We start from the raw sequence: 21,428 nt of genomic DNA, 5'->3' as shown, positions 1-21,428 counted from the left end.
CTACACATGAATAGAAAAAAATACATGGTATACCATGTTTGTTACTATCTAGGGTCTTGAAACACACCCCAAGTTGGTAAGAGGAGATGGCACTATACTTTGACATCTGCTACTACAGATCAACTTCAAAACCAGGTCTCAACCAATATGTCTAACTTCAAACAAGTTCATCTTACTTATATATGCCTTAGCTTGCTTATATAAATATTATGTGGCTACTTGTTTTATAATTCATCTTGTTATTTCCATATTTAAATTAACATGTTTTCATGTTTTTGCATAATGTCTGACACATGGTAAATATTATATAAATGTACAAGATAATTATTATTTTGTTGTCATTATTTCAGAATTTTTTCAACAGTAACCATGTTGTTACCAGAAGGAAATCACAGTTTGGGAGCCACATTTACCCTCTTGGGCTTCTCAGAGTATGCAGATATCCAGGTGCCTCTGTTCCTGGTGTTCCTGATCATCTACATGGTCACTGTGCTGGGGAACCTGGGCATGATCCTGATCATCAGGATCAACCCCAAACTGCACATGCCCATGTACTTTTTCCTCAGCCACTTGTCCTTTGTCGATTTCTGTTATTCCACCACAGTGACACCTAAACTGCTGGAGAACTTGGTTGTGGAGGACAGGACCATCTCCTTTACAGGATGCATCATGCAGTTCTTCTTTGCCTGTATCTTCGCGGTTGCAGAAACGTTCATGTTGGCAGTGATGGCCTATGACCGATTCGTGGCAGTTTGTAACCCTCTGCTCTACACAGTTGTCATGTCCCCAAAGCTCTGTGCATCATTAGTGTCTGGGCCGTATGCATGGGGTATAGTCTGTTCTCTGACACTCACCTATTTTATCTTGACATTATCTTTCTGTGGTTCTAACGTCCTCAATAATTTTGTCTGTGAGCACTCTGTCATCATTTCTGTCTCCTGTTCTGATCCCTACATCAGCCAAGTGCTTTGCTTTGTCATTGCCATGTTCGATGAGGTGAGCAGCCTGGGAATCATTCTCATTACCTATATTTTCATCTTTGTCACTATCCTAAAAATGCCTTCTGCTGGTGGGCGCCAAAAAGCTTTCTCTACCTGTGCCTCTCACCTGACAGCCATCACCATTTTTCATGGGACTGTCCTGTTCCTTTATTGTGTACCCAACTCTAAAAACTCATGGCTCATAATCAAAGTAGGTTCTGTATTTTACACAGTGGTCATCCCAATGCTGAATCCTTTGATCTACAGCCTCAGGAACAAAGATGTAAAAGACAGCGTCAGGAAGTTAATGAATCACCTAACAAAATTTTGTTGAAGACTATATCCCCAAAGGAAATTTGATTTATTATATTCAGGTGTGTTCAATGCTTTTGGTAGAGAGCATGATTCAGATTATTTAGTCCTTCGCCAGAGTTTTAAATCTATTGTAATAAACCATTTATTTGATTGTTTCATTTGTATTCATGTTGATGTTTTTAAAAACAGCTGTGAACTGTACGTGAAGTTACACAAGTGTTTCAAGTATGAATAACATTGTCCCGTAAACTATTTATGTCCATCCAGAACCTCAGAACTGACCTTACCTGGAAGTAAAATTTTTGTAGGTGGAATTGAGTAAGGATTGAGATGAGACCATAGTGTATTAGGGTGAGCCCTGAATCCATGAGCATGTCCTTGCAAGAGACAGCGAAGGATGACACAGGGTTGCACAGGGAAGGCCATGTGACAATGGGAGCAAATTGGCAGTTTGCTGTCACAGACCAGGGGCAAGGAAGAATTCTCCCCTACTTCTTTCAGATGGAACAAAGTTTTGCCAGAACCTTGATTTCAGACTTATGTTCCCAAGAATTATTAGAAAACAAGTTTATATTGTTTAAAGCCATCATATCAGTGGTATTTTCTGTGATAACCTTGAGAAACATATGCAAGAAGAAAATATCAGACCATAATTCCTTAACTTCTCAGCTTATATACTGTCACAGCAAATCATTTAAAAAATATTCTCCAGCATAATTTTAGCAATGGGAATGCCAGAGTCACAGAGGAAATCTAAGAAGCCATAGTTGAATAGGGATGTGCATTTGGAAGAATAAATGACAGAATGGGGCACTGTCTCTAAGATCCTACCAAGTTGTTTGTTCCTTTCTTCCCAAGAATTTCCTACACTTTTGTTATAGAAAGTGATGTTAAATACAAGTCTTAATATCACGTAAAAATGTTGATTTTATGTGATGTTCCTGAAAGATGACTAAGGGGGCACAAAATATAAATACCACATATTAATCTCACAACTCTCACAAATTGATGTGTCATATTTGATTTTTAAGATTCTATTTACCAACACAGTGGACATGATAATATATTTCAGAAACTGTTTGTATAATCCTTGTTTTTTTTAATGTTAATAATTAGTTGATTATACTTTTTGTCTAAATAGAATGATTTTTTTTTCCTGCCAGGCATGATTGTAACTTTTTTGATTCAAATATCCTTTAAATTGATTATTCATCTGTTTGGCCTAAACCAGTGACTGATTGAGTTAGAAAAAAAAGAATCAAAATGTTGTCTCTGGAATTCTAATAGTTTCACACCTTAGGTTCAAGTCTGCTACCCAGCATGAGTTGATTTTTGTGAGATTATCTCTTGCTAACCATATTTTTTGTCACTCAAGTTTCCCAGGGCATGCACTGTGTAGGCAACTGAAATCGTTGCTTCACATCACTGAGTATTTATGTATTAATTGTTTTCCCAGAGTTACTATGTTCATGTCAAATAAAACTTAACGTCACCGTATATTATAAAGTTATACCACCAAACCCCGTCTCATACATGTCAGAGAATAGGCATTTTAAAACATAAAAGAAACATATTTTTCTTGGTTGCAAAACAGGAATTATAAATAACTTTACACATAATTCTGGCCCATCAGTAATATATATTTTCACACATTTTTCAGGTAATGTGACTCAAAGTTTGTTTACCTCGGGAAATCAAATAAAAACTTACAATTTTAATTCCACCATAGATTTGTATGTTTGTGTGGGTGTATGGTGTGGTGCTTAAGGAGGAAAAATATATGCCCTCCCTCTTTCAACACATTTATAAGAAATTAATCATTATCCATCATTAACCTTCAGGGTACATTTATCATGTCTTTCTAGTACATTGGCTCATATATCGAGAAAGGATGAGCTCTTTAATCTTTGGTTTCTTAATAGAAGAGGAAAGAAAGTGATAAGGGACAAAATTAAAAAATCAGAAAAAAAAGTTATGTTTATTTATTTGTTTTCTTACTACATCACCAGAATTTCCATCAAATCCAAGGTAATCAAAATCAGTGTTTTTCAGACTCTCATATACACATGAATCATCTAGAAGGATTCTAACATGCAGATTCTGGTGCAGTGGATCTGGGGTGGGGAGGCAGGATCCTGCATTTGTAGCAGACTTCCAAGTGATGCTGGTGCTATTGGACCTTGGACTACATTCTGAAAAGAAAGAATCTGAACAAATATATATTTTTATTTTGGATAAAATTCAACTGGTGTAGGGTCACATTTAACGGACAAAAGATCAATATTTACAACATAGAAGTATCTATAAAATTAAGTAGAAAAATGACAGTAAATAAAACAGTGATAAAATTGGAAAATGATATGAAACAAATCATTTTCTGTTTATCCATGTGTATTATACAAATATTATTTTCTGCATATGCTGTGACATGAAAAATTGTGTGAAATCACTGCTATGGAGAAACTCAGGTATATTAAGACAAATAGAAATTTATAGGAATGTTAAGTACATATGGCTTGTAATGACAAAATATGAAAACAGCCTACCTAATTAACATAAAACAAATGGTTAAGATGTATGATAGTCATAAATTTGATTCCACTAGGAAAGAAATCAACTATTAATGGTTCTATTACACTAGATTCCATGCTACACAGAGTGGCTCAATGTGAATTGGTTTATATTCTATTTGTTTTAACTCACACACATGCATAATACACAACACACCTCTCACCAAATATTGTATGAGAATATTACCACTTCAATGGACATATTGGGGATGAAAATGCTATTTCTTCATCCACATTTTGGAAAATTATGTCTGTGCTTTTCATATTTTGGTAATGATAAGAAACAATTCCAGGAAAGAAGCAGATATACCATTTATATATAATGAAGTTTAGAATTGGAAATTGATTTAGACAATCTTCTTTACATTCTGATTTATGCCTATTTATCTACTTTTTTACATATATACATGCACGTGCGCACATACACAGACACATATTTGTTTGCCTACTCTAACTGAAGCACCTGTAGTCAGCCACATGCTCAGCTCTGAGCATGGGAATGCAACTTTACAGGAATAATGAATGTTGCAAGTAATTTTGTAAACAAATCAATCCATGGAAATTATAAACTAGAACATATTTCAGACACCCTAGAACTTAGGGGCTAAAAACAATCTGTCATTTCTTAACATGCTGTGGGCTGACTGAGCAGTTCTTTTGCTAGTCTCACTTGAGCTTATGTTGCTGTGATTACATGAGGATTCTATTAAACAAGGGTAAAACTTCTATGATTGCATCACCCATTTTTTATCTGCCTTGATGCTGGTTGTTGGCTTTGGTGTCTTGGTATTTTCCCAAGAGGTCTATCATCCCATAGTAGGTTATACTGACTTTCTTATGTGGTGGTTTCAGCAACGTTCAAAAAGAAAGTAGAAACTGTAAGGCATCTTGGTGCTTCACATCAGAAAGTTTACAACACTCTTGCCACATTCTCTTGGCCATGAAAGTCTGAATTCCAACTTAATGAATCCTTTACTGTGTTCCCTAGTGGAAACATAACTCTGTGGGAGTTAAGAGCTCTAAACCACTAAAGCTCGTGGTTTTGTGTATGGGAAGCAAAGATTTAGCTAATGGATCATTAAGGATGATAGGTAGAAGAGTCATTCCTATTTACACTTTAGACCCATAAATTTGGGGTCTCATGTGTTACTGGAGAAACAACAATGCATATTGGTTGCAGATTCACAGCACATAACAAATTCAGAACGCTACTACTCTATGCCTCTAAGGTATTGCCACAGAGCTTGACCCATAGCTAAGTTTCAAAAGGTGCACTCAATGTTGCAAGCACACTTTTTGAATTTATAAATACTGAAATAATTTTTGTTCACTTCTGTCTTTCAGAACCATCCCAGAGCAGGATTACAGTGCTGCACCTGTGGTTATCCACTTCTGTGCCATGCCAGCATATCATGGAGAACTATCAGAAAATAAGGTCCCCAGTGCTTTGTTCCTTATTGAAGTTGTCATAGGAAATATGCTATGAGGTATGAATTCAGGTTTAGTAGGAAGAAGCAATATAGGAAAAGTATGAACTGTGGGCTTTGTACCTCTGGCTCATAAAATTCACTTATGTCTTCAGGAATAAGAGTTCTGTTGACTGCTGTCATGCCTAATTTTATAGATTAGCAGGATAGACAACACCCCATTTATTACAACAAGTACAGATTGCATGTTACTTGGTGGCCTCTTGTTAATATTTCAATCTCTACTAAAGTCCATTAAAAAAATCAGGAGCTGTTTCTTAAAAGGTGAATAGTTATCTGCAGAGGAAGTTATTGCTTCACTTTAAAATCCTAAAGGTCTGATCTATAATTCACTATAAAAGTCTATTCAAAGTTCTGAATAATCTTTATGTGTCACATAGACTTCAAGAATAATCATACATACTAAGTAATTTGGCCCAAATAGCACAGAAGCTTGCAAGGTAGACTAGCCTTATTACATAGTTTTCTCATGTTTCAGGAACCACTCAAAATGGACACACTTCTGGGTCATTTTGTGAATAGGTTGGAATGACTTGTCCACAATCAGTATACGCTTTTTACATAATCCCAAGACATCCACTGAATTTTGGAGTAGATGAGGCAATACTTGAGTTTTATTTTAGTTCATTAGTTACAGAAGGTATTTTAATTATTTGCAAGCAAAGCCTGATAGTTAACTTCATCTTGCAATTTTCCTATGTGATTTCAAGGAAATTCCAGTCGTTAGAGAAGGTACAGGAGACCTAGCATTTGCTTAATTACCTGTTTTGATTCTTGTGAGGAATAAGTTGCTAAGGATTCTCCAGAGTCTGCGTCCCCAGGGCTATGGGGTTAGATGTAAGAGTTTTGGTGCTCAAGGCACACATAGCCTACAGAGAAACAGGAGGGTGGTGGCCTGTTTCTCTGTGGCAGGTAAGTTTATTCCATTTTTCTATGAAACTGTAAAAAATAGTATCTTCCTTATGTGGCAGCCAGGGTCTTTGACTTTTCCTTTTATATTAAGTCACTATAAATATTATCCAATTCTGAGCTCAATAACAGTAAAGAGAAAAGTTAATGCTCATGGAAATATTTGGCCTTAGGTCCATTGACAATCATTTCACATAGAATAGAATAATTTGCTATGGAAATGGATGTTTATATGTATTCTCTTTATATGTATAAATAGAAAAAGTATATAAACTTTTACAAGAATAGAAACTATTTAGTCTTGTACTATATGTTTATATAGTATAGAAATATAGTATATATTTCTCTTTATATGTATAAACAGAAAAAGTATATAAAACAGAAAAAATATGTAAACATTTTACAAGAATAGAAACTATTTGGTCTTGAGAAAACTCTGACCTGATAAACTAGTCAGTCTTGAGACCATTATGAAATATCAATGCAATGCTTGGGCTATAGTGAATACTAACCCTTAAATCATAAACCCGAACAAAGTGTACACTCCAGTTAGCGCTCAAAAGTGGGCCACTGTCTTCTTCCTCAATCCCTCAGCAAATGAAGATTTTCAATAAGAGTAGTAGCCTTTATAGAATAAAACTTCCTGAAGTGGGATTGCTAAGCTCTTTTTATAGATTTCTTTATTATTTTATTCTGTTCTTAGAATAGAAACATATCCTTTTCAATATTTTAATTGATTTGTGTATATAAGCAAAATACATAGCAATGCATGTTGTTCTTTGAAGCAGATATTTTACCTCTTTCATGGAATATTCGCTAGCTCATATGTAAACATTTTTTACCAGTTATGTGTGTGTTATGCTGCTAGCTAACATGTGCATGCATATACTACAATATAAATATTTTTATGGAAACCCAAAGTGCGATACAAATGCAAAGACACTTCAGAGACTCAGCTTGGTTTGATATATACAGAACAACTCTCTGCTTGAGGCATGTTCTTCATGGAGAAAACTAGGACCAGTAACTCTTCCTTCTCATTTTTTACCTCAACCATAGAAAGTCATGACATAATTATCACTCACCCCCACAAATCTTCTTTTTCACAGGAACCGTTCTCTTCAACCATAATTTTTCATTAAAAGGAATTATGGTGATGGGTGCAAGAAATCTGAGTGTGGAGATAACCTTTGCCCTCTTAGGGTTCACAGATCACCCAGAGCTTCAGATTCCTCTCTTCCTAGTGTTTCTGATCATGTACATCATCACTGTGATTGGAAACCTTGGGATGATAATAATCATTAAGATTAACCCCAAATTTCACACCCCCATGTACTTTTTCCTTAGTCACCTCTCTTTTGTTGATTTTTGTTACTCTTCCATCGTCACTCCCAAGCTGCTTGAGAACTTGGTCATGGCAGACAAAAGCATCTTCTACTTTAGCTGCATGCTGCAGTACTTCCTGTCCTGCACTGCGGTAGTGACAGAGTCCTTCTTGCTGGCAGTCATGGCCTATGACCGTTTTGTGGCCATCTGTAACCCTCTGCTCTATACAGTGGTCATGTCACAGAGGCTCTGTGCCCTGCTGGTGGCTGGGTCGTATCTCTGGGGTATGTTTGGCCCCTTGGTTCTCCTTTGCTATGCTCTCCGCTTAGGCTTTTCTGGACATAATGTAATCAACCACTTTTTCTGTGAATACACTGCTCTCATCGCTGTCTCAAGCTCCAATACACACATCCCCCACCTGCTGCTTTTTGGCTTCGCCACCTTCAATGAGGTAAGTACGCTACTGATCATCCTCACTTCCTATGTTTTTATTTTTGTGACTGTACTGAAAATCCGTTCTGCCAGCGGGCGTCGCAAAGCCTTCTCCACCTGTGCCTCCCACCTGACGGCCATCACCATCTTCCACGGGACCATCCTTTCCCTCTACTGTGTGCCCAACTCCAAAAACTCTCGGCAGACAGTCAAAGTCGCCTCTGTGTTTTACACAGTTGTCAACCCCATGCTGAACCCTCTGATCTATAGCCTGAGGAATAAAGATGTGAAGGATGCGTTTCGGAAATTAATAGACACAAAAGGCCCATTTTACTGAACCACTCCAAAAGATGTTTTCAATCCTAATGAACAACTTGAACAGAGCCTAAAATGTTTCTAAAACCCATAGCATGTATTTCTATAAGGTTTTTACAGATGACTGTGATGCATAAATTACAAAGTTCAAATCCCTTGAAGAAGCCAGCATTTAATTCTGGGATAAATTCCACAGGATTTTGATCCATAAAGCATATATTTCTTCAATTTTTATAAAAACAAACACACAAAAATACTGCAGAGCTTAATAGATTACCCAATGTGGGGAATAAAGTTACTGAGAGAATGATGTTAACTCATGATAGAAAAGGCTTTCCTTCCCATTTGAAATTACAGCAGCAACAAAAATAAATAAATGGGACTTAGTTAAATTAAAAAGCTTCTTCACGGGTAAGGAAATAATCAACAGAGCAAATATACAACCTACAGAATGGGAGAAAATATTCACAATCTACATATCTGATAAAGGGCTAATATCCAGAATTTACAAAGAACTCAAACAAATCAGCAAGGAAACAAAACAAAACAAAACAAAACAAAACAAAACAAAAACAAACAACCTCAATAAAAAGTGGGCAAAGACATTAACAGACATTTTTTCAAAAGAAGATAGAAAAATGGCCAATAAACATATGAAAAAATGTTGAACATTACTAATCATCAGGGAAATCAAAATTAAGACCATAATGAGATATTATCTTACTCCTGTTAGAATGGCTTTTATGAAAAAGTCCAGAAACAATAGATGCTGGTGTGGATGCAGAGACAAAAGAATGGTTATACCCAGTTGGTGGGACTGCAAATTAGTACAACCTCTATGAAAAACTGTATGGAAATTTCTCAAAGAACTTAAAGTGGACCTATCATTCGATCCAACAATCCTATTACTGGATATCTACCCAAAGGAAAAGAAGACTTTTCATCAAAAAGACACTTGCACTTGAATGTTTATTGCAGCACAATTCACAATTGCAAAGACGTGAAGCCAACCCAAATGCCCATCTGTTCATGAGTGGATTAACAAATTGTGGTACATGTATACTATGGAGTACTACTCATCCATAAAAATGGATGAATTAATGCCTTTTGCAGCAAGTTGGGAGGAACTGGAGACCATTATTCTAAGTTAAGTATATCAAGGATGGAAAAGCAAGCACCACATGTACTTCCCAACACATTGGAACTAACCATGGGTGCACAAGTGCACAGAGGGAAGTAAAACTCAGAAAATCAAGCAGGAGATGAAGGAAGATGAGAAGGACAAAAACCCACCTAATAGGTACAATGAACACTATTCTGGTGATAGATGCATTTATAGGCCTGACTCAAGCTATGTATCAAAACAACTGTACCCCTTTAATATTTTGAAATGAAAAATAATAAATAAACAAATAAAAATAAAAGAAAATTGAATATTTGGGAAATGTTAAATAAAACATTGAAATATTTCCACTGAAAGAGAGAAAGTAAAAGGTATAATTATTTCAATTAATTTACTGTAATGTTGCAGAAATTAATTACATTTAGTTCCATTAAATAACAAACTATCAAAAAGAAAAGAAGAAAGAAAATAAAAGGCTTTTCTGATTTGTTGATGCATATGACAACAAAAGCCTTACTTTCAAATTTATTTATGATGTGTGAACATTGAAGCATTGTATACCTTTTGGGAAAGTACACTGAAGCATTGTGTACTTTTGGGGAAATAAAAGTAGATATGCTTTGTGATAAAAGGGGAAATAATTATTTTGTGACACCTTCATTCTCTGAGTTCTGTGAATTCTATGAATAGAAAACCTTGAACTTGAAACAGCTTACGTTTAAAGTACACAGGGCCAGGGCAATTATATCTACTGGGTAGATGATACTATAGAGGTTCAAAGAATTAGTCTAGAAATGACTGAAATGAGTAATGTAAGACAGGAACTTCACTCTGTTGACTCCAAGGCTAGTGCCTTTTCTTTATAGTGCTTTTGAGGTTGTTATGAGATGTTCATAAAAATTATTTTTTTCCTTTGGAAAGGACAACCTTTAGAGAAATTTTAATATTTCTATATTGCACTTTGATATTGTTACTCAGAAGATAGCATCCCTAGGATTATTAGGTGTGGAATATTTACAAGTTTTGTCTAGTGTACATCATACAGAATGAATATAAATAAACTTTTACTCTGGGAGTAGTGAGGATTCATATTTTAAAATTTCTGTTATAACATTCCATGAGTGAATAAACAAACATATCTTGTAGCAAATACCCTAAAACTTAATGCAAAATTGAATAGGATGGCTAACCTTAAATAATTTAAAATAAATTATAAAGTTTGCATTATTAAAACAATGTCATATTAGGACAAATAGTCTTATAAGAAAAAGATAAAATTAGATCCCTTCCTTATTTCATATGCCAAAACAAAATTCTAAAAGCACGATTATAATTTAGGGTACACAAAACTTCTTTGCAAAAGCAACAGAAATTAAAGTGACAAATGACAAACTGAGAAAAGCCTCTACCTACAGCACATATATTGAAATCCTATAGAAAAATAGATATATGGTATAATTAAATAGTCTGTAGAAAAGAAATACAAGAAGACTTTTTTTTTTTAATTTCGGCATATTATGGGGGTACAGATTTTAAGGTTTCAACAAGAAGACTTTTAACATATGAAGGATTATTCACCTGACTCATAATAGTAGAAACACAAATGAAAACTGCCCTGAACTATTATTTCTCACCTATCAAAATGACAGAAGTCTAAAAGTTTAATCACATATCTTGTGAGCAAAGCTGTAGGGAAACAGGCATTTTTATACATTTGGGACAGAAAATAGAACATGTTTGTCAGAGTATGAGATAAAAATTACAGCTCCAAAGTAAGAGAAGGTAAATAAAAATATTTTCATACTTTCGAATTTGAATTAGAAATTTAGTTTAAAATAATACTTTTATCTGAAAACAAGTACCACCATAACACAGTAGCCACGGACATTCTTATTCCACAAATTTTCTCTAAAAGGAAACTTTTTTTTCTCTAAACAAAGCTAGGGTTCCTTGGAGAAATCGCTGGTTTGAAGTTTAGGGAAGAAAATATACAAGATGAGGCTTGGGAAGTTTAATTTTCTAGAATGCAAGCATGCTGTCAACAGCTAGTCAAATTAACTCAAAGAAGGCAATTTTAAATGGCTGCCACTGGCTTATGGTTACAAAATTTCAACATAAAAATGAATAATGACTGCAACTGATTAGAAGGTCTCCTATATGTTTAAATCTAGATAAAAAAGAAAAAAAAAGTCATTGGTTCCTATTAAAGTTTACTGGGGCACCCATTCATTATTCTGAAAATTGGCAATTAAAGGAAACAAATAATTATTCTATTTTTCTTTTATGTGTTGTATGTCAGGGTCACCTAACAATTAATGGAGGGAAGTTCAGAATAAATACAAGCATAAGTAAGGGTGGAGTTAGAAAATCACAATGTTAGAATTCTTAATTTTTTAAGAAAGGATCGAGCTGATGATTTCAATGGATATTAAAATTATTTGGCAAAATATTGGTGGGTAATTTTAAAATGAAGTAAACAAAGCCGACACTACCTGAATCCACTGGTCAGAATGATCACTAAAAGCAGGACAAACAGTTGGCATGTGTCTCCAAATGGGCACTGGTCACTGGCAGTGTTTAGAACCATCTGTGAAGAATTCTTGCCTAAATGAAACTAAACGAATGAACTCAACTAATAAATATTCTTGATCTGAATATCAGTTTAGAAGAATCGGTCCAGAAACAAGTTAAATGGCACCAGATGAAGCAATAAGCCAAATACAGAGCATGTAGGATTGTACAAATGGCCCACTTTTTCCTCCTGAAAATTATATGAACACACATGCAGATGCTATCACATAATAACAGTTATATAATAAAGTAAAATTAGTTATAACCACAATATTTGTTTGATTCTTGATTCAAACTAACTAGAAAAAGATGTCTTTGACACAATTGAGGAAATTTAAACATGGATTGGGCATCAAATGATATTAGGATTATATCATTATTTCTGTTAGGTGCAGTTTGGGCATGTGTGTTCAGTTAAGTATTCTTTAAGAATGGTCACACTTTTAAAAAATAAACTATGAGTGACTTTGTTCTCTTAGCAAGTGGAATGATAGAGAAATATGAAATATGATATCCTATAAATAAGTATGATTATGTTCTAAATGACCCAAATCTATATGGGATTGGAAGTCAATGGCTCAGTTTCTACAAATGTCTTGACCCTTCAAGAAAAAAAGCATGCCACACAGTCTTGTTTTTCAGGAATACTTGGTCAAGAAATACATTTGAAACAGGAAAAAAGCAAATGTCTCAAGCACTTCCTGTAGTAACTTATGTTGAGGCTTGAGGCATTGCCTGAAGTACTTTTATTGTTTCCCTAAAAGTCTTCAAAAGACTTAAAGGTTTACAATAGCATTTGTAAGCCTTTTCTTGTTTTATCATCTCATATTTTTTCTGCAAACCTGAAATTATTTATTGGTAATTTTTTAATGAAAGTGTTCTACAAAAGCATTCTACTAATGTAATTCCACATTTCTTTATTGTTCTAAGATATACCAACCTGGGCTGGACACAGTGGCTCACTCCTGTAATCTCAGCACTTTGGGAGGCAGAGCAGGGAGGACTGCTTGAGGCTAGGAATTTGAGACCAGCCTGAGCAACATCGTGGGACCCTGTCTCTACAAAGAATAGAAAAATTAGCTAGGCCTGGTATAACATGCTTATATTCTAAGCTGCTTGGGAAGCTGAGGCAGGAAGATCACTTGAGTCTAGGAGTTTGGGGTTGCAGTGAGCTATGATGACACCACTGTTATGCCCAAGTAATAGAGCAAAACCCTAAAACTCAAAAAAAAAAAAAACTCAAAAAAAAAATCTACTTAGTGACAAAATATTGCTTTGCAAGACATACATAGACATACCCAGATAGATTTTCTTCTTTTTCTTTCTATTATACAATAACTAATGTCGTTCTGCATATTGGTTAATATGTTATATTTTTGTAAAAGGGTTTAGTAAGTGCAGAACATCACCACATACTATAGAATTGTTGAAATGAAAAAAAAAAAAGTAGACGAAAATAAGTTGTATTTGTTCTTCCCTTTGCCTCAAACTCAACACCAGTTATTTGCATAACTCACTCCCTCACATCACAATGGGCCAAGCTCAGATAGCACCTCACTGTGGCCTTGCCTGACCTCTCTACTTAGGATGACACCTCTAGTTATATCTATAAAATTGTCAATAAGTCCTTGGCAACTTTGACTTTAAGAGAAGCAATATATAATGAAATCAATTTTACCATAGGCTAACCGATAGGAACAAAAGTTCCTCCAGTATATTTCTGGTCACAAAGTCGTCACCCAATTTCTAAATAAAGACCAAAACATTTCTAATATTAAACATGGAAATGAATATGATCTATACATACATTTAAGAAAAATTAATAAAAATATGTAAGATTATTATTTAGCCAATTTTTGGTGAGTCAGTGTGTGATAATGGTCATGGGGTGGTGGGTTAAATCAAGAAATAAGTGTTTGCAAATAGAAATTGTCAGAACTACTTCCTACCACCACACAGTTCAAACAATTATATATCTGGTGGGCTTGATCAGTGCTTACACACCACATGGTTTACTCTTCTGCGCTTGCATGATAGCCATTACACATGATGAATTTTTCTTTTCTGATAATTTGTATTCATTCACTCATTTTCCAACCTGCTTATTTTAGCTCAGGCTCACAGATGGCTGAAGCCCATCCCAGCAGCTCAATGCAAAGGCAGGAACCAGCCCTAGACAGGATGCCCGTCCATCACAGGGTACACACACACACACACACACACACACACACACGTGCGCGCACTCCGACTGGGAAAATGTAGAAACACCAATTCACTTAACATGCACATCCTTGGGATATGGGAAGAAATGAGAGTATGCAGAGAAAACCCACATAGTCTCAGGGAGAACATGAAAACTTCACATAGATGGTATCCCTCACTGGAAATCTATATTTTTTCTTATCAGTATTATACAAAACAACGTTGAGGGAACTGACCTTATTCATGGACCTGCTATATCTTTGTTGTAATGAATCTGACTAGAGATAGGAAATACAATAGAGTGGGTGTTTGTTTTGTTTTTGTTTCATTTAATTTTGAATGTACATTTTAAATTTTTTATTTTAATTGACAAATGACAATTTTAAATAATCAATTTTTGTAAAAACAGCCATATTTTTCTTTTACGAACTATCTTCTCTCTGCACTCTAATTACTCATAATTCTGACAGGCTTGGCTTTATTTCCAGTTACATCATTCAATAAATAATTATGGTACACTTACTTTGTGCTAGCTACTGATCTAGCTGGCTTGGAACATATCAGTGAACAAAACATTGAAAAAAATCCTACTTTTCTGGAACTTTTATTCTATCAGGGGAAATTAATAATATATAATAATAAACAATACATGCAAAAATAAACATTAAAAATGTGGTTTACCCACATTAAGTACTTTAAACATTAAAGTGGGTAGCAGGGTAACCCCTGCAGTGTAAAAGTGTGCTCGTGGAAGGTTTTGCTGAAAAGAAGCATTTGAGCAAAACTTAAGAAAAATAATTCCAGGTAGGTAAAACACTAGTAGAAAAAGGCCATAAACAATGAGTGTGCTTCAAAATAAATAAATAACTGGAGGAGATAGCAGGGAAAAGGAATAATAAATAACATAGAGATTAGAAAGTGACTATATTGTTTATCTAGTTGAACATTTACTTTGTAAACATTTTTGCTTTAGCTCTAACTGAATCATGATGATCTGAAAACTGGATCTTCACACTTCTTCAGTGTGGCCAGAGTGTGTGACATTGAGGAAGAGGGTTATGCCCAGCAAATAATCAACAACCAATATTTGACAATGATAAATCATATATATATATATATATATATATATATATATATATATTATAATTGTAGGAGGGTATAGGAGTGATCACAGAACTAGTGAAGGTAACTTTAAAAGATAAGTTTTTAAGATGACTTTTAAATATGAACTGTTTTATATGAAATGCCCCTAATGCTGCTATATGTTTTTTTCTCCAGGTTTCCAGGTATATAAGAATTACATCACATAAAGGTGATTAATTTTAATTGCTTGTTTCAAGACCTCAAGAGAATGGGGCAAGAGTTAATCTCCAGAGTTCATGTCTCCAAGGTTATAAGTACAGTTAAATGAGAGCAGATCTCACTCCCAACATGGGGAGGTCCTACCTTTGCCATCAACAGGTTTGTTTTAAGATTCTAAAGACAGATTGATATTAATTTCAATTTAGACAACAAATGAGGAGAAGGAAAACTTATTCTTTAGAGCGAAACAGTTCTTGACAAATATTATGTGAATGTGCAACGCACAGGAAGAACCTTTCTTATGTAAAGCTTTGCATTGGAGGGCCTGGCTCAGCTAAGTTCCTCAACAGCCCCATGGAAAACTGGTACCTGAAGTGGGAAATAGAAGAGCTCTGAAAATTTTGAGAATTCATATTTCTTTGATTTTGTTAATTTTTGGAGGAATAGTGAAGGTAGAATAACCAAGTATTTAGGTAAAATGTAACATACAGAGATCGAATAGACTTTCTAGTGATAAAAAATAAAAGGGTCTACCTTTAATTAAGATCATAAAACAGGAAACATATGTGACTCTAAGAGCAAAATTAACAGCAAAATTGAGAGAAGAAAGAAACTATGAGGAAGAAGATTTCAGCTGTCTTGTTTCCTGGACTCAAAAATAAAGAAATTTTTACCAGTAATTAAATAGCAGCATTTGGGACACAAAAGCTATTATATTACATGTAACATTAGTTGAATATAAATTTTTAAATGCCCTAGATAAATGAAATACGGTATTAAAAACTTGACAGAATGTCTGCTTTTGTAACGGATTGATTTTTGAGGTTGTCTTTAATACTAAAATTGTTGAGTATAGAAACCGAGAGCCATTGTGTGTCTCAATCTTGCATATGATCTGATAGCTTTTGTGATGGGCCATCTTAAAACCATTTCTTGGGTTATGTGAACAGAGAAAACCTTATCAGAAATGATAGCAAAAGAGATTCCTGTTCCTGGTATGGTAGTAACCGAGAGATGTTGGGCATGAATTAGGGGCATATAATAATTACTTCTTATTAACTATTTTCTCATGAAGTGTCTTCATAGAGCAGTACTACCTCAGGTTTTTAATCTTTCTCTTTCACAGGTAATATATGAGCAGAGAGAATATCCTAGGTGCCTTGAAGAGAGATAAGAGAAGTAGAAATAGAAATATGTGTGTGTGTGTGTGCATGTGTGTGTGTGTGTGTGTTTGTGTGTGGGGGGGTATAAAGGCAGAGATAGAGGGAGAGAGAGAAGGAGAGACAGAGAGACTTACAAAAGGGAAGAGAGTTTTTACAATAATTAGTTATATTGGGGTGAGAAAACTGCCCTAAATCCTGTTTAATCTTGATGCTGATTTCCTATATACGTCTGTAGCAGGTGACTATCATTGAACTATTTCTCATAGGTTTAGAGTCTCCAGTTTGGCCACTAATTGGAAGTATAATTATTAATAAATGAAACATGTTAGTATCTAGATGTGGAACATGGTTCAGAGTTTGGGGTAGACAAGTAAATACCTGCCTATGAGGGTAAGGATCAGGGTTCTAGCCACAGATGTGTAGATTGGTCTTTGCAGGGCATTGAGAAAGTCAAGATTTCTCTGGCTTCTATTTTGTTACCTCTATAGCAAAGACGTAAACTAGATTACATTTATAACCTATTCCAATTTTATTATTTCTCAAGTAATGAGAAGGATTGATAATTAAAATGCTCTTAGTTGAGGAGAGTACTTTCTGTGAAAAATAATCACAGTGTATTTTGATATCTGATTTACTGGGTCAGACAGACAAAAATACATTAAAGTGATATATAGAATTAACAAAGAAGGCACAGACATTAAGTATTGATGCTAAAGGTGTGTGAACATATGATGTAAAAAAATCACTTTGTTTAGAAATTTTTGATTTTTATTACTCATTACAGAGCTGACATAATCAGTCATGTAGTTATGTTAGACTTATCTTTGTGGACTTACAACGTTCAAGGTGAGCTCAAAGTATCATGGGAAGATTTGATTTAAAATAACCAAATAACCAAACTGCTTTTCTCTCTTTTTCTTCTACCTGTAAATATTAAAAATTATACCTGAGAACTTAGTATTTAACTCAATAATTATATTTTTCTGAAGAAAATTTTTTAAAATGATTATGATATTAGTATATCCTAAGGTATTAGTATCTCTTGGCTAAAGAACACATAGATTCTGAAAGGAATATCTTGCTTCATCCTCCAGGCTCAGTAAGGGTAGTCAACCATGGTTCCTATTTCCTCACTCCGCTAATGTTTTTGTTTCAGGACTACCTCTCAGATTCTGACAAATGGAAGTCATGTTACTGTCAGACAGAAATAGAAGTGAGGCTACATTTACACTCTTGGGCTTCTCAGATTACCCGGAACTGCAAGTCCCACTTTTCCTGATTTTTCTGGCCATCTACAGTGTCACTGTGGTGGGGAATCTTGGGATGATTGTAATAATCAAAATTAACCCCAAACTGCACACCCCTATGTACTTTTTCCTCAGCCACCTCTCCTTTGTGGATTTCTGCTACTCTTCCATCGTTGCTCCCAAGACCCTGGTAAACCTAGTCGTCATAGACAGAACCATTTCATTTTTAGGATGTGTAGTCCAATTCTTTTTCTTTTGTATCTTTGTGGTAACTGAGTCCTTCTTATTGGCCGTGATGGCCTATGATCGCTTTGTGGCCATCTGCAATCCCCTGCTCTACACGGTTGCCATGTCCGAGAAACTCTGTGCCTTGCTGGTGGTGGGATCATACGTGTGGGGAGTAGCATGTTCCTTGATACTGACGTGCTCTGCTTTAAAGTTGTCTTTTCGTGGTTTCAACACAATCAATCACTTCTTCTGCGAGTTCTCCTCTCTGCTCTCCCTGTCTTGCTCTGATACTTACATCAACCAGTTGCTGCTTTTCGTTTTTGCCACCTTTAATGAAGTGAGTACGCTGCTCATCATTCTCACGTCCTATGTGCTCATCGTTGTTACCATCCTCAAGATGCGATCGGCCAGCGGGCGCCGCAAAGCCTTTTCCACCTGCGCCTCCCACCTGACTGCCATCACCATCTTCCACGGCACCATCCTCTTCCTCTACTGTGTGCCCAACTCCAAAAACTCCAGGCACACGGTCAAAGTGGCGTCTGTGTTTTACACACTGGTGATCCCCATGTTGAATCCCCTGATCTACAGTCTGAGAAATAAGGATGTCAAGGATACAGTCAGAAAGATAATGGACACCAAAGTCTTTTCTTTCTGAGCATGTTATTTTAGTAGAATTCGCCCCTGGTATATAAATGAAGTATGTTAATAAACATTAATTTTAAAGATATCTTTAAAATAAATAGAGTCAGTGTTGTACAATGGAATGAAAATATATTTTGGTTTCAAGAGACTAAACTTGGCTCTATCTCTTACTTTCTGGAAACGATCAGCAATCTCTGTATTATGTAATATTTCATCTATAAAACTGGCATAACATGAGTTATTCATACTCTGTTAAGATTAAGATATGATACACCTATCATGTGAGGCACCTTGTATAACTTAGAAAACATTAATTTCATTCCTCTTTCTTATATGATAGTGGAATAGACTAAGCTTTTAATAAATATATGAATTTATCTCATAAAAAGACTAAAGTAGTTAAGACATACTGTGTTTCCCTGAAAATAAGACAAGGTCTTATATTTATATTTCCTCAAGAAGACACCCTAGGGCTTATTTTCAGGGGATGTGTTATTTATTTATTTTTTTTAAAGTATGGTACAACAATCTACCTTTATTCAAATATAGTTAAGTCGTCTTCTTCTGGAACATCATCATAACTCTCCAAATCCCGAATTCCATCCTGAATTGCTTGAAAGTCTATTTCCTTTAGAACCATTGGCTCCAATCTCTCATGTCGAGCAATAGAGCTCTCATTAAATAAGCAGGGCTGGCTTATTTATCAGAGATCCAGTGAGCACTGGGTCCAATCTGCACAGTGGAGCAGAAATGATCTCTCTGGGCTCAGTAGGAGACTGCTTGCTGAAGCTTTTCCCCTGTCCCCTGGTGTGTGTGGGGTATGGGAGAGACCCACAGTGCTGAGTAAAATGGTAACCACAGCTTTCCTTCTCCCCCCTGGGGACACACAATACCTAAAGCGGAGCACCCCGCTCCTCACTTCACTGAGGAGACTTTCTCTTCAAAGCCTCAGCTTGCAGCACGCACGGGATGGCCGGGAACTAACAGGGGGAGCCGATCTTGTTGGTGGGGCTGCCCGCACCTTTCTGGTCACCTCTGGGATAATAGCTGTCACAATAGGGCAGATGAGAAGGGCTGCTCCTGTTCTTTATCGTTCCACAACAAAATGCATGGGTTGTGCAGATATGCTGCATAGCCACGCCCATCACTAGGTCTTATTTTCAAGGTAGGGCTATATTGTGCAAATGCTTAGAAATTCTTCTAGGGCTTATTTTATGGGTAGGTCTTATTTTCAGGGAAACACAGTGGTTCTTGCCTTCAAGAGTGCAAAATCCAATGATAACAATAGAACAATGAAGAAGTGACCATTGTATAAGGCAGAAAATGATCACTAACACTGAAAGTTTGAGAGAAGGAAAAGTCCAAATCCATTTAGGTATATTAGAAGGATGTCCTCATAAAATAGGTATTGTTTGAATTTGGCCTTCAAAAAAGAAATGGGCAGAGTTTTAGGGTATACATTCCAGTAAGAAAGGAGTTTTATTCAGGAAAAAAGAGCATGAATAGAATCAAGGCAGTAAGAAATGCAATACTATTTCAAAGATCATAGATATTTTATTGAACAATCATGGTATAGCATGGGTGTGTGTTGCATTGTGTATACAAGTTAGTGGACATGAATGCAAATTTGATTAAGATATAGTATATAATATGAATGTGTTTTTAAAGGAGCTCCAGTGTGAAAGTGTGATAAACTATGATAGATTTCACCAAAGGCCTAGAAATTATAGAACAGATCTTAGAAGATCTTATGCCAAAGTAGGGATGGTGAATGCCTGACCAGCCTGAACTTCATACTGGTATTCTTCCTACAAAAATAGCACAAACTTTATCAATCCTATGTAAACTTTTTATTTTTTTTTTCCCTGAGCATGGAAATACTCTGTGAATCCTTCTTAACACAATTCACTCACCTTTAAAAAAAAGTGTTTGGAGTAGTTTTAAGTGTTCAAAGCTGACTGTATACATAAATGTATTCAAAATAAAATGAAAATCAGGCAATGATTAGTATCAGCACCTATTTAATATGGCAAATTAAAAATGCCAGCTCTCTTACCTTGATAAGTCACTTTTGCAAAATAACTTTCTCCTTCTCCTCTCTACTCCTGTGTCCAAATAAAATTCCAAACACATCATCAATATAGTGAAAGAAATAAAGTTCTTGTTTTGTTAAGAGAGAAAATATAACTGGGAAAACAATTTTATATGGACTTAATAAGGTTATTTAGAATACTCATATTATTTTGAATTTATGATTACTATTAAAAAATTCATTTCATATAAATTATTGGATAAGAGGTCAAACAATTATTGTAAATGGATAAAAAAAATCATAAGGAGTTGTGTTTTAGGTATTGGATGTCTAATAAGGAAATGCTTTTTCTCTTGACTTCTCTGAGTACTCTGAGTACTTAAAAATTTATCTTTCATAACATATGGTACTTGTAAAATTTCTAATTTTCTTTGAAATATGTACCTAATATTACTGCTGAATTGAATTTTAAATTTCACACTCTTCTGGGAATCCTGAAAAGCTGCCATGTGAACAAGTCCAAACCAGTGTATTTGATAATGAGAACAAAGAGCCCACATCCCCATCACATCAGCTGCGACCTA

At 35.3% G+C, this 21,428-nt stretch overlaps 3 protein-coding genes across 3 annotated transcripts; all 3 read left to right on the top strand.

Moving 5' to 3' along the window:
- The first annotated feature begins 369 nt into the window (after positions 1-369).
- Positions 370-1,314, top strand: LOC105861280 (olfactory receptor 5D13-like). The gene has a single exon (XM_012746671.3). The coding sequence runs from the start codon at positions 370-372 to the stop codon at positions 1,312-1,314; it is 945 nt and encodes a 314-aa protein (XP_012602125.3).
- A 6,097-nt stretch (positions 1,315-7,411) lies between these two features.
- OR5D14 (olfactory receptor family 5 subfamily D member 14) lies at positions 7,412-8,356 on the top strand. The gene has a single exon (XM_012746696.2). The coding sequence runs from the start codon at positions 7,412-7,414 to the stop codon at positions 8,354-8,356; it is 945 nt and encodes a 314-aa protein (XP_012602150.1).
- A 9,527-nt stretch (positions 8,357-17,883) lies between these two features.
- Positions 17,884-18,825, top strand: LOC105861292 (olfactory receptor 5D18). The gene has a single exon (XM_012746680.2). The coding sequence runs from the start codon at positions 17,884-17,886 to the stop codon at positions 18,823-18,825; it is 942 nt and encodes a 313-aa protein (XP_012602134.2).
- Positions 18,826-21,428: the final 2,603 nt, after the last annotated feature.

Source organism: Microcebus murinus, chromosome 4 (genome assembly GCF_040939455.1).
Source record: "Microcebus murinus isolate Inina chromosome 4, M.murinus_Inina_mat1.0, whole genome shotgun sequence".
Lineage (NCBI taxonomy): Eukaryota > Metazoa > Chordata > Mammalia > Primates > Cheirogaleidae > Microcebus > Microcebus murinus.
This window is presented reverse-complemented; position numbering and strand designations above follow the sequence as displayed.